Source organism: Asterias amurensis, chromosome 13 (assembly GCF_032118995.1).
Source record: "Asterias amurensis chromosome 13, ASM3211899v1".
NCBI lineage: Eukaryota > Metazoa > Echinodermata > Asteroidea > Forcipulatida > Asteriidae > Asterias > Asterias amurensis.
In genome coordinates, this window is record NC_092660.1 from 515103 (window position 1) to 529398 (window position 14296).

The window sequence follows — 14296 nt, forward strand, 5'->3', positions numbered from 1 at the left end:
GTTCGCCCCGGTGTTGATGGCTGTGGCTGCTGTATGCGCCGTAGCACCTTGTAAACCCTTATAAGGTGCTACATAATTGGGTCTTAGAATTCATCACTGTAATTACCTATCTTTCTGAAAGTTTGTATATATACCCAGCGCCTTGAGTACCTTGTTTGGTAGATACGTGCGCTATATAAGACTTGATATTATTATTATTACTATTTATTTCAAACATAAATGAATGGGATGAAATTACTTAAATAAGATCAAAATACAATGGACTCAAGATTACCATTTCTTGGGCTCCATCAGAGCTATCCTCTTCCAGAAAGCTGCAAATTGTTCCAAGCTCGAGTCTCTGTTTTATAGAAATGCAAAACACAAACATTGATAATCATCACAACAGAAATAAATTAAGTAGACCCCTTGCTGACGCTTCCAGGGTTGTGATGTAAACTTGGGTATGATCACTGATTACCTGGTTATATGGAAGTTAATGGTTGTATGGCTTCTGACAGACATCCCCGAGCAAAGATATTGACAAAATTAAGGAGATTGGCCAACATAGGGCTAGACAGCTCAGTTGATAGAGCAACAGCACGTTAATCCGGAGGTCATTGGTTCAAATCCCGCTTTACTCAATTGTTCTTTGTTCAATTTTTAACTTCCCCATTGCAATAATTCTACTGTTCTCCATGCTCATCTAGTTTCCCTCCTGTCATCATCTTTTTTTTTAACTTTGCTATTATGTATGTTTCTTAGGCTAGGCCTATGTTTTTTGCTCTGTTGTTTTAGTTCTTCATTTTGCCTTGTATTTATTTTGTATTTGTGATGCTGTAGTTGAATAAATAATAGTAATAGTAATAATACTGGGGTGATGTGTGAATTCAACTGACTTTGTGTCAAACTTCTGGGCCAGGACCGGGGTGTCCGAGTACGGAGGCATGTAGAGCAGTGGGATGCCCTTCTTGATTCCTTCTGGTACTTTGTAGAAGATTACGTTCGTTGAGAAAGACTGAAGATGAACTAAAAGCTGGTCTGTCTCTTGTAAGCTGCAAGACAAAGAGTTCAAATAAACATCCTTTAAGGCAGTGGACACTATTGGTAATTACTCAAAATAATTGTTAGCATAAAAACCTACTTGTTAGCGACCAATGGAGAGATGTTGATGGTATAAAACATTTTGAGAAACGGCTCCCTCTGAAGTAGCGTAGTTTTCGAGAAAGAAGTAATTTTCCATTATAATATTTGAATTTGATTTCGAGACCTCAGAATTTGATTTTGATGTCTCAAAATCAAACATCTGAAAGCAGACAACTTCATGTGACAAGGGTGCTTTTTCTTCCATTATATTATCGACAACCAATTGAGTTAAATTTTTCACAGGTTTGTTATTTTGTGCAAATGTTGAGACACACCAAGTGAGAAGACTGGTCTATGACAATTACTGAAGGTGTCCAGGGGTCGATTTCACAAAGAGTTAGGACTAGTCCTAACTTAGGACTAGTCCTAGGAGATATACAAATTGCATGGATAGTCCTAAGTTAAGACGAGTTACTGTTCCTAACTCGAGATAAGACTAGTCCTAACTCTTTGTGAAATCAACCCCAGTGTCTTTAAAGGAACATAACAGAATTGGTTTTGCTAACAAAACAGTTGTTGGCAGTGTAAGCACTTTATGTAATCCACCATACGTAAACTAACAAACCTGTAAAAGTTGAGAGAGATTGGGATTGGATGTAAGTAGGGTTTGAAACCTTGCACGGTAGGAGTATAATTAGGGGAGGTTTGCGGTAGCACTGTAGGTAAATCTCTTTTGAAGAACCGGTGTTGACATCTCAACGCTTCAATCAGTATGCTTTTGATCAAGCAAGACACTTAACCATTGCTTCGTCCATCGGATAGGACGTAAAGCTGTGTGTCCCATGTGTTGTGTAAAGCATGAAAAAGAACCCAGTGTACTTATCAAAAAGAAAAGGGGTTTGCCCCGATGTTCCTAGCAGTGGCAGTAGAATGCGCCGTCTCAGAATTCGTAACTTCAATAGCCTTTATTTCTGTATTGGTAGATAAGTGCGCTATATAAGGCTTTGATATTATCATTATATTTTCATTTATTGCTTTCATTCATTGCTTACCTTTGTAATGTTTGCCAGAAGTTTGTGACGACCTTAGCGCGGTAAAGGTTGTGGGGACTCTTTTTCATAGGGCAGGTCACATCAAGTAGAAACTCATAGCTCCCTTCCATTATCACATCAACATTGGTCAAATGCCTGCAATCAATCAATCAATCAATCAATCAATCAATCAATCAATCAATAAGTCAGTTTATTTCAACATTATCAAAACCAAAATCAAATCAAAGACAATGTTAATTGGAAGTTAAGTAATAAATAGTTGTTTGATAAGATTAATTAGAATAAGCATGGACCTTATCGCAAATACCAATGCGCAAGCGCAGACTGTTGAATGAGGTGCATTGTGGGATTTATATGAATCAAATTTGTAATCAGCTAGACCACAATGCACCTAATTCCAAGCTTTACGCGCGCGCCCCAGTATTTGCGAAAAGGTCTATGGACATTCATGAAACTGTGGAGGGACCCCTAAAGAAGCAAAGCTTGTAAGGTTATGGGCCCCTGATGAACAAGTGCATGCCATGAGCCGATAGTTTGTTTGATGTCTTGTGGGAGATATGCTCCAGCAGCCGGATTCATGAAACACTAGGATTGAGTAACATGTCCTAACTTAGGATGGGTTCAAACGTCCTCGGAAACTGAACTGACGTTGTCCTAAGTCCTGAGATTAATCCTAAGTTAGAAGGAGTTTGGTGAAATTGACGGCAGGTAGGAATAATGTTCCTAAAAGAACAGTTGTATTCATGAAGTCTCAAGCTGCCAACAATTGCCTTATACTGCAAAACCATCTGGAAAAAGAATGTTAGTGACTACGTAATTCATACCTGTTTGGATTCAGAGGCCATGCAGATGAGGCTATGTATTCAATCCTGCCGTTGTATTTCCAGGGGAGGGCTAGTTTCACTTCTATCTGTTTGTCATCTGAAAAAGAAAAAAAAAACGTCAGTACAAATGAGTTTACAAACCACCGACACCGAAGGCACTGGAAAATATTTGTAAGCATAAAAACTCACTTGGTAACGAGCAATGGAGAGCTGTTTCCTCTGAAGTAACATAGTATTTGAGAAAGAAGTTATTTCTCACTAAAATATTTGAATTTAAAGAGACCTCAGCTGAGGTCTTAAATTCAAGGTATCTGAAAGCACACAACTTTTGCAACAATGATGTTTGGTTTTTTTTTCATTATTCTCTTGCAACTTTGACGACCAATTGAGTCCAGATTTCCACAGGTTAGTTATTTTATGCATATATTGGGATACACCATGTGAGAATACTGTTTTTTTGACAATTACCAATAGTGCCAATGCCTTTAAGCTCAATCGCTCATCAGAATCATAAGCACATCGAGAGAGAAAACAAGTTTTTATTTTCAAATGTTGGACTTTGGATTTCAAGCAAACATACTTCAAGGCTGCAAGGGAAGTTTTCTACCATGTCCAACTTTTATACCCTGTAAGTTTCAACAAACCTGTGAACATTTGTATTTTCAACCTCACCAATGTTATGTGCGCCCTTTAAACAAACTGTGCCATTTCTTTCAATTCAATTCAACATTTATTCGTCATGCCAGTGTGAAAATCATTTTGCACATATTAAAAACATTACATATAAAATACACAACACAAATATATTAAAAGCAGAACAAACCTTTAAATAAGAACAAGACTCGATCAAAATATTAAAATATTAAAATATTAAATAACGAAACTAAATGACCAATACAAGACAAAAACACAAAAGGGGACGGGATAAAGGATATAGTGGGGCAAAAGGGGGAACAAAGTAACATGACACAGGGAAGATACAAGGACATAATGGGTGCGTTTGATTAGCTTCCCTGGGTCAACCCCTGAGGTGCTCACCACTCGGGTGAGCCCCTGACAAGAGCTAATCGAACGATCACTCACCCTCTCGTGGTGATGTCATGCATCTCGGGCCAGCCCAAAGTGACCCACTCCACAAGCAGGGCACTTGGGGCTGACCCGGGTGAGCCCCTGGAATGACGCCAAAGCTATTCGAACGTACTGGGGGCAGACCGGGGTCTACCCAGGGAAGCTAATAGAACGCACCCATAGAGAATGAGGAAGGGGAGGGAGGGTAAACAAACGTGTGTAAAAAAGACCCAAGGGAAACCTAGAATTGCTTACTTTTTGTGAGTGCCACATCCTTAATGGTGTAGCCCTCTCGTAGTCTAACAGAGAGTACATTGGCCAGGCAGGTATGCAGCTTGTAGTCTCTATGCTTCTTCCTTATCAATGGGATGGTACACAGTCCCTGCTTGTTCAGTGCAAAGGGTGGCTGGATTCTGTACAACAACAAATTATATATATATATTCTGTATAAAAACGTTTCAAACTTCATTGTTAATTTACTTCAAAGCAGACATCTTTGAACATCAGAGCTGCAAATCAGTTTGATATGACTAATGTCTGCTGCAATTGTCTACTGCTAGGTCTCCCAAACTACCTAGCTCAGAAGCTCGAACGAGTCCAGAATATCGTAGTCAGTCTAGTGACAAACACACTGAAATACACGCATATTACACCAGTCCTAAGAAGCCTTCACTGGTTACCAGCTGAACAGACACTTGCATACAAAGACCTTCTCATCACCTTCCTGCATGAAAGTTCTCCTCACCTGAAGACATGTGGGACTGTTTATAGTTCAAGACCAAATGACTTGCTTGTGGGATGTCGTGACCAAGCGGTCTAGGGCAGTGGACACAAATTAATCTACAGATTTTTGGTTTGAATCCTGGCCTGATCGGTGGGACACTTGTGTTCTTGTGGAAGGCACTTTAGCAGTAACATTTTTAGCAGTAATTGAAAACTATTTTCTGACAAGGCTGGCTACAAATGTCATGAGTAAAATAGAATAAAAATTGAGAACAAGTTACAAACCCCTCTGACTGAGCGCCAACTTCAGGTGAAACGACTTGATGTTGTCTGCCTGTGTAAATAAACATAAATTGTTGGCAAACATTAGTGAAATCTGAAACTTTCACTCTGTATCTTAGAGAGTTAAAGGGAATTCATACTTTTTGTACAACACAAAACACAATTTCCACAGATTGACATTAAACTTACACAGTTTAAAGATGATAATAGAAAGCTTCCCTTAAAATACCACTAGCCGAGGTGCTATAGTTTTTTTTAAATGAGTAAAACAATGTCGCAAAACACAACTTTCGTCTCAGAGAGACAAAAATTATTTTACACCATTACTGGTGAATATGTTGTACTTGTTAAAACTGAGAAAAAAATTATTTTTGTGAAATTGATTTACTCATTTCTCAAAAATTACAGCACCTCTGCAAGTAAACATTTAAAGGGAAGCTTTCTGCTATCATTATCTTCAAACTATGTAAGTTTAATGTAAATTTGCAGACATTGTGTTTGGTGGTTGAGTAACCAAAAATGATGTTGGATTCTGACAAGCTCACGAAAATGGGGTAAAAAGGATTTACGGATGGACAAGATACAACAGTCCACTTCTATCAGTATCCTTCAGTTTGAAACAGCTTTATTCTTGATATAAATGACTTATCAGGAATAAAAATCAACATCACAACTTACCTTTAACGTAATCTATCTTGAAACCTTCCAGTCCTTTCTGGAAATTCCAAGACAGAAATGCTTTGTGATACTGATTCATATCTCTCCTGGATATATCCTGGACGAGAGGAAACAAATAATTTAGAATGAATCAGCCTTTTGTGTATAAAAATAATATCAAAGTCTTGTATAGCGCATAACAAGGTACTCAAGGCGCTTAGTAAGGATATTTAAACAGAAAGATAGTTTATTGAAATTATGAATTCTGAGACCCAATTATGTAGCACCTTATAAGGGTTAACAAGGTGCTACGGCGCACTAAGCAGCCACAGCCAGGAACACCGGGGCGAACCCATTCTCTATTCAATAAGTGCACTGGATTCTTGTATGTGCGTTACACAACACACAGGACTAACGGCTATACGACCTTTCCGAAGAACAAAGCAATCATGATAAAGTGTCTTGCTTAAGGACACAAGTGTCCTGACTGGGCCTCAAACCCACACTCTTTTGATCAGAAATACCAGAGTTTGAGTCTAGTGCTCTTTAAGACAGTGGACACTATTGGTAATTGTCGAACGACTAGTCTTGACAAACCTGTGAAAATTTGAGCTCAATCGGTCACGAAGTTGCCAGATAATAATGGAAGAAAAAACACCCTCCGTCACATGAGTTTGTGTGCTTTCTGATGTTTGAAATCAAATTCATGGAAAGTAACTTCTTTCTCGAAAACTACGTCACTTCAGAGGGAGCTGTTTCTCACAATGTTTTATACTATCAACCTCTCCCCTTTAATCATAATAAAGAAAGGTTTTATGATGATAATTATTTTGAGTAATTAACAATAGTGTCCACTTCCTTTAACCGCTCAGCAAGGACATGCCCGAAATTTCTCACTTACAATTTCCGGACACTTGCACAGAAAAGCACCGAAGGTTGCTGTGGCCATAAACTGCATGATCTCAGTGTGAGGGATATAGCCGAAGCTACAATGGGGATGGAACCCTCTGCCTACTTGGATGAATGAACAGGCTACTGTGGAATTCCTCATCTGGGTCAGGAGATGGTTTGTACATGCTACATCAGGCATTGCTGTTACTCCATCCGTAACGCAGATAATTCCTGATTGGAAACGATAGAGGAACAAATTGCAAGCTTATATTGAGTTCATATTATGTTTAAATATATACACATACACAATTAAATCATATGTCTGTATAAGTTACTCATCAGCAGATTTGGACCAAGATTCGTTCAAACTTTGTTGCAAAACATGCAACAGTATGTAATACCCAGGGCAAATTTTCATTTAGCAGTCTAGTGTAACTAAAAAAATAACAAGTAATAAGCCACTGCGTAAATCTTAAAATAGTGGTTTCTCACTAGCATCCCGGAACAAGGAGACCTCCAACATGAGGGTTAGATAACCCATTTGGTAGAGGATGTGCATGCTAATCCAGACTAGTAAATATTTCCAACTTCAACACCCAAAATAATGAAAAATAATATTAATAATTGTAATGCGCACATATCCATCCTGCTGGGTGTTCAAGGGGCAGTAAAACCGAAAAACAAAACAAAACAAAGAAAATACAGACACAACAAAATAAGTCATTGAAAACCTGTGACATAACAAAACTTTTGAGAAGAGATTTGAATTTTGTGGTACAAGAACAAGATCTAGGATTAAGTGGGAGAGAGTTCCTGTTGCGTGGCGCAGCTGAAGAAAAAGACCTGTCACCCCATAAGTGGTGAAACTTGGGTTCAATGAGGAGAAGCATGGAACTTGATTGAAGATTCCTTGAGGGAGTGTAAACGTGAAGTAGTTCACAAATATAGTGGGGAGCCTTGCCATTAAGGTAAAGAGACACAGCCTACCTGCACTTGTGTTCTCTGGCAGCAACTGCAGTGCTAGAATACCACACCATAGCATGTTAACAAAGCAAGCTTCTGGAGTTGCCATCCCTTGTCCTTCAGAATTGTGTCTATGCGGTGACGACAGAGCGACACGTTCACTCTTGTCGATGATGTCATCGAATACAATGTGATGATCCCCGAGGAACGTAGAGTCTGAACTGGTATTGAATCTTGTGTCCAACATATCTGATGATCCAAATATTATACAAATAATGAATGTTTATGAGTGCAATGGTGTGAATATTTGCATGAGTTGAAAGATGACATGTCCAATAATTATTCTGATTGGACTCCAATATTCAATTTAGGAGTGCTGCAAGGATGGCACAGGGTCTAGTTTCTGTCACAGATTGAAGCAATGTCATGGCTTTAATGGTACAATAAATGTCGGAATACACATGGGACTTGAATGGTCTGCTACCAGAAACATGCAGTCAGAATAATTATAATATTTTTTTGGAAAAGACCATGTATAATAAGCCATTACTTGGCAGTAGACTGAGCAAGTCTTGCACGTATTCGAACATTGGGACCTATTTAAGTGCGAAAGTTTGTTTCCTTCACAGGTGTCTCCAAATATGTTAGGATCAAGTGAGACTAGCATGATCTATCGTAAATGGCTGCACTTAAGTAGGATTTGAAACTTTGCATGGTGGAAATAAGATATAGAAGAGTCTGCGGTAACACCATGTAATAACTATCTCTAAATGAGTTGGGGTGGTTCTGAAAAGAACCGTTGGATTAACTCGACGTTTCGATCAGTATGCTCTGATCGTCTTCTGGAGAATGCTGCACTTACTTTCAACAAGTTTATTTTCAAACTCTTCAAGTTCTTTCTGGAGTTGATCCAAGAATGAGGGCAGGTTGTGTTCCGTCAACAAACAACCTTGGAATAAAACCTGCAGAAAAAAAAAACAGACATGAAAATCAAAGCGCCAAAGAATTCAAAATCCCACCATAGGCCAATGTACAGTCTGATTTCCTTTCTTATTAATACAGACCTTGAAACAACCCAGAGCACCCACAGTTGTGCTTTTGCAGTGGTGCTATTTGCACAGTTCAAATACAAATTTAAACTTTCCTAAAAGAAGAATTATTAAAAGCCTTGAACACATTTGCACAGTTTGATTTCAACTGCTCCACAGCCCTTTTCACACTACTTTATTCCCCAGGGGCAACCCGGGAATAATGGCCAGCCTTTTCACACTTTGATGGTGTTCACCCCGGTCTGCCCCAGGGACTAGCCACTCTTGCTCCAGAGTAGGGGTAACGGTAAAACTTTAGGGTTTTCTTTAAACGAGCAAGCAGAACCCTGTGGAATGGTGACCTAGGCGAGGACAGTGAGAACAAGTTTAGGGTAACTGTAGGGTAAACAAAAAAAACTTCTGGGGCGTCCCCAGGGCTGTATTTTACAGAGGATAAGAGATACAGTGTGAACAGGCTAATATTTGTTGACTTGTGATGTATTTTGCTCACCTGTTGTGTTGTGAGTGAAGCCAGTGGTGTGTATGCAATGACTGTTACGTAGATCTTGGGTGACAGAAGTAAGGAGCTGCCAGGTACAGTAAACTGAAAGAAACAAAACACATCAAGTCAATAATCAGGACCCAATTTCATTGAGCTGCTTTAGCAAAAACTAGTGCTCAACAATTTTATGCTTAGCAGAAATGCTTAGAAGGATACCAGTCACAAATGATACATGTGACATGGTATTTTGGCAGACATGGTATTTTGGCTGGTAACCCTGTTCTAGTAAGCACGGGTAAGTTGTGCTAAGCTACTTGCTGTGGTTATAAGCAGCTCTATGAAATTAGGCCTAAGTCTTACTTTATCTGCTTAAATATAGGATATAGGTGTACCAACGTAATTGTGGGTGGGCCCACACCCGTTGGCCGACCGCACAAGACGTGACAGAGCTCCGTAAAACGAAGTGAAACTGCTTGGAGTCGATGCAAGGGACGTGACAGACAGGGTCAAGTGGAGGAGAGCCATATGGAGAAAACAGGCCAATTCAGAACAGACTGGACAACAGCCTTAAAACCGTCATAATGATACATACATACAAACATAAAAGGCATTTGTAAAGCGCCACTACGTCAAGAACGCAGCGCATTTGGTTGGTTATAGAAAATGTTTAACAATGTTCACTGAGAGTCAGATTCCCTGATTGAGATAATACTTACCGGTTTGATGAGTCCATTCAAGCAATTACAAATACAGGTAAATAAGTCTAGGAGACAGACTCGACCAGACTGAATATCCTGCAAAATGGAACAGATGATAACATTTTTAATAATAATAATAGTAAGAATAATAATCATAGAGATTTGGCAGGTGAAAGTGAGATTTAGTCCCTGTGGTGGTTGGAGCATCTAGCACCATTCCAAAAGCACTGGGGAAACTTCTAGATGAAATAGGAATAAATATTAGCAATGTTCGAAGGCAAATGTTTATGTTCCTACTTTCACAACTTTTGTTTTATTTTTTGCATATTTTAATATATGCCTGGATAATGCTCTTTCCAAATGTATAATAAAACGGAAAACGACCTGGGTCTAAAAACGACTCATTTTTCTTGACTTTTTCGTGCATCACCTATACTGAATGATATGTGGTCTAGTGGTCAAGCTTGGTGATCTAGTTGGTATGACACTGTTCTAGAATTACAAAGGTCGTGGGTTCAAATCCCACCCGAGAAATATGTCTGTGATTTTTTTTCTTCACAGAACTCAGGGAAGGTACTGAGTATACAGTGCTAACACACATCGGTGTATATGGGTCAAACCAAAATGAATATTCTATTCCCGATGCAAATTGATCATCTATTGATATGTGGTTTATTTTTTTAAACATTTTTTTTATTCACTTACCACCGTTGCCATAGACGGACTTAGATCCATTACAATAACATGCCTATAACGTCTGGCTAGGAAGGTCACATGACTGCTTGGAACCAGCTTATACCGTATCGGAGTACCAGGTGGAATTTTATCCACGCTCCCTTTGGGTATAATGGATATAACATCCAGCTCTTCGTCAGAGTTGATCTGTGGACAGGCACAAATGAAAATAACAATCAGTAGAATTTGAAACTTTGCATGGTGGAAAAGCGGTATAGAAAGGTTTGCGGTAACACCATGTAATGAAAATCTCTTACCGAGTTGGGGTGGCTCTGAAAAGAACCAATGGTTTCAACTCGACGTTTCGATCAGTATGCTCTGATCGTCTTCTGGAGAAAGCACAGAAAGATGATCAGCTTTCTGCAGAAGACGATCAGAGCATACTGAACAAAATGTAGAGTTGGAAACACCCCAACTCTTTCAGAGATTATCATTACATGGTGTTACTGCAAACCTTTCTATAAAATAAGAATCGTTAACAAGTTCTTAGCTTTGAGATGTTCAGCTAAGTGAGTGATTTCTATCATAGCATATTCCTTCATACACTCACTGAAAATATCATGCGCAGATTAAAATGAATGATCAGGGGTCGATTGCACAAAGAATTAGGACGAGTCCTAACTCAGAACTAGTCCTAGTCCTAAGTTAGGACAAGTAACTCATCCTCACTTGAGATAAGACTCAAGTTGGGACCAGTCTCAACTATAGTTGGGACGAGTTGGGATCAGTCTCAACTATAGTTGGGACGAGTTGGGATCAGTCTCAACTATAGTTGGGACGAGTTGGGATCAGTCTCAACTATAGTTGGGACGAGTTGGGATCAGTCTCAACTATAGTTGGGACGAGTTGGGATCAGTCTCAACTATAGTTGGGACGAGTTGGGATCAGTCTCAACTATAGTTGGGACGAGTTGGGATCAGTCTCAACTATAGTTGGGACGAGTTGGGATCAGTCTCAACTATAGTTGGGACGAGTTGGGATCAGTCTCAACTATAGTTGGGACGAGTTGGGATCAGTCTCAACTATAGTTGGGACGATTGTCAAATTGGGGCGGAACAACAGCCTTGTTGAGGTGAACTTACCAGGTCTTCTCCTGACTTCACCTTGATCTCTTTGTTGAGATTACCAAAGAACCACGAGGCGCGGATATTCCTTGAGATCCGATACTCTTCCTTCATGAGTAGATAAACCTCTCCTGCCTCACACTCCTGGATTTATTTAAATACAACATGAAAACTTCACACTGATTTTTAAAGTACAGAACATCATTTAAAGTATTTGGGTACTTTTTGTAGGATACCAAACACAAATGCCACGAGGATAATGATGGTAGAAAGCTTCCCTTATATTCCTTGCTGAGGGGCTGCAGTTTTTGAGCTATTGAGTAAAACAAGTTGCAAAAATAATGTTTGTCTCAGTGAAAATTATCTTAGCTTATAAAATAAAAACATATTAAACTCACCTGGAAGTGGTATTTTGTCAAAATATAGCTTTTGTCACGTGTTTTGATGAGTGGAATGTGAATAAATAGTTAACTTAGGTTCTAAAAAAATAGTTGTTATCTTATTTACAAATTTAAGAGTAGACCCCGAACTAGTGCTGGGCGAATAGTGAAATTTTGTTATTCGGATACCGCTGGCCAACTATCCGAAATTAACCGGATATTCGAATAGTTTTTTTCGCCGCTAGAGGGCGCTATTTAAAAAAAAATTAAATTTATTATTATTATTTTTTTTGCTGCTAGAGGGCGCTGTTCGTTTGTGAATGAGATCTTATTGGCGGATTGATATTAGTTTTAGACAGTGTCACTCGGTTCATTCATAAAAATGACCGGATCTAATTTAAAGATGGCGATTTGCTTTTTCTTTTGATCGTGATTGACTCTACGTGAAGGAAAACTTTTGTAATCTTTGAACAAATTACGTCAGAAATGTCATTGTTTTAACTCTTCACGGAGGTGAGCATAGTTAAATACTTAATATATGCTGTTTTATGCTGTCTTAATAGAAGTTTCATAAGGATTCAGACAAAACATTCATATGCGTTGTCGCCCGACGTCCGCGGATATTCGGATGTTAAAGAATATCCGGTTACTCGGTTGTAATTACAGAATTATCCGGTTTGTAAATAGGTATTCGCGCCCTATGCGGATATCCGGTTAAGAAAAAAAAGGCATTCGCGGTTACGGATAGGAAAACCTATTCGCCATTAACCGGATATTCAAATAATTCGCCCAGGCCTACCCCGAACCGAGAGGGCACTGTTCGTGACATCAAACAAGGCGCGATATTTAGAGAGAAAAAACTGCACTGCGCTGAAAAAGACGATGGACCGGACCACTATGGGCACAATTGCAAGAGTGAGTCTGACCAGCCATGCAGACTGACCCCATCTTTAGTTGTTTTGCTGGATCCAGCAGCAATACACTTGGTCGATAATGCCAGAAAATGCAAGCCAAGAAAATAACTTTTTTGAAACGTACAAACTCAATGACTTGGACTTGCATGTACTTTGCACGTGTCTTTACTCTATGCATCAAGGCAAAGTCTGCCTCGATTGACGCCACAAAAAGGGTCGGGGGAGTCAACCCCTAAACAACTTTAGCTATTGTAAACATATATAAATCGTGACAAACAATTACCAAAAAAATTGTTTTATTGTTACTAAACATTTACTAAACTCTTACGTTTGAACAAATAAAAATTATATTTCCAGGTGACTTTAAAGACAGTGGACACTATTGGTAATTGTCAAAGACCAGTCTTGTCACTTGGTATATCTCAACATAATACATAAAATAACCAACCTGTGAAAATTTGAGCTCAATCGGTCGTCAAAGTTGCGAGGTATTTAATCAAAGAAAAAACACCCTTGTCACACAAAGATGTGTGCTTTCAGATGCTTGATTTCGAGACCTCAAATTCTAAATTTGAAGTCTCGAAATCAAACTCGTAGAAAAAAATAACTTCTTTCTCAAAAACTATGTTACTTCGGAGTACGACAGAGAATGTCAAAATCTCGAAAAAAGGTGTACAGCGCCCCAGTTACTGGGTCTAGGCTTACGATACAATTATCGCAGCTCAGCTAAAGTGAGCAGCTAAGAAAAAATACATTCACCACAATTATGATTATCCCAACGGAAAAGTTTCTGTATGGCGCCACCACTTTTTCAGGCGAAATGAAATATTAAATAATATATTATGATTATCTAATTTACCTCAAACTCAATGATGAGATACCCCTTTTTGTAAAAATAAGTGAAAAAGTGGTGGCGCCATGCGGAAAGTTATCCATGTATTTTATTAGGGATAACTTTCCGTATGGCGCCACCACTTTTTCACTCATTTTTACAAAAAGGGATATGTCAATCAGGTAAATTAGATACTATATTATTTTATTTCGAATGAAAAAGTGGTGGCGCCATACGGAAACTTTTCCTTTATTAGGCTTACCACAGAACTTTGATCTCTTGGTTCAGAACCCATGTTGACTTATCTGTCACACGTAAACTACACACTGACTGGGCTCGTCTCCTCAGGCTCAGCCGAAATATGCCGTCTGCTGCTGCTGTGACCGGACATGACCAAAGTCTAGAAGACGGCAAAGTTGATTTGTGGAACTTGTGTCTACCAACCAAATCATTCACTGACTGCACAACAACTCAGCTGAACATGCTGACGACAGTGACAGTAATCATGCAGGACTTCTTCCTTGAGCAAATATTAACAAATAAATTCAACAGCATCCATTTTTATAAAGATTGTTTATTTCTATTTAAAAACAATTTCCACGGCCAACTTCAGCCACA

The 14296-nt window shown here is 39.0% G+C and overlaps 1 protein-coding gene across 4 annotated transcripts in view; it reads right to left on the reverse strand.

The window, feature by feature from the left end:
* Positions 1–14296, reverse strand: part of LOC139946618 (KICSTOR complex protein SZT2-like) — a 77660-nt gene extending 63364 nt beyond the window's left edge. For all 4 annotated transcript variants that reach the window (XM_071944339.1, XM_071944338.1, XM_071944337.1 and 1 more), the window contains exons 1-15: positions 13941–14296; positions 11571–11696; positions 10459–10635; positions 9772–9849; positions 9065–9157; positions 8388–8487; positions 7550–7774; positions 6573–6793; positions 5693–5789; positions 5018–5066; positions 4265–4422; positions 2942–3038; positions 2118–2252; positions 879–1034; positions 275–340 (exon numbers count right to left, since the gene is read on the reverse strand). In XM_071944339.1, the coding sequence (XP_071800440.1) occupies positions 275–340; positions 879–1034; positions 2118–2252; positions 2942–3038; positions 4265–4422; positions 5018–5066; positions 5693–5789; positions 6573–6793; positions 7550–7774; positions 8388–8487; positions 9065–9157; positions 9772–9849; positions 10459–10635; positions 11571–11696; positions 13941–13973 (1811 nt within the window). In that variant the 5' untranslated portion in view covers positions 13974–14296. The remainder of the gene's footprint in view (positions 1–274; positions 341–878; positions 1035–2117; positions 2253–2941; positions 3039–4264; positions 4423–5017; positions 5067–5692; positions 5790–6572; positions 6794–7549; positions 7775–8387; positions 8488–9064; positions 9158–9771; positions 9850–10458; positions 10636–11570; positions 11697–13940) is intronic.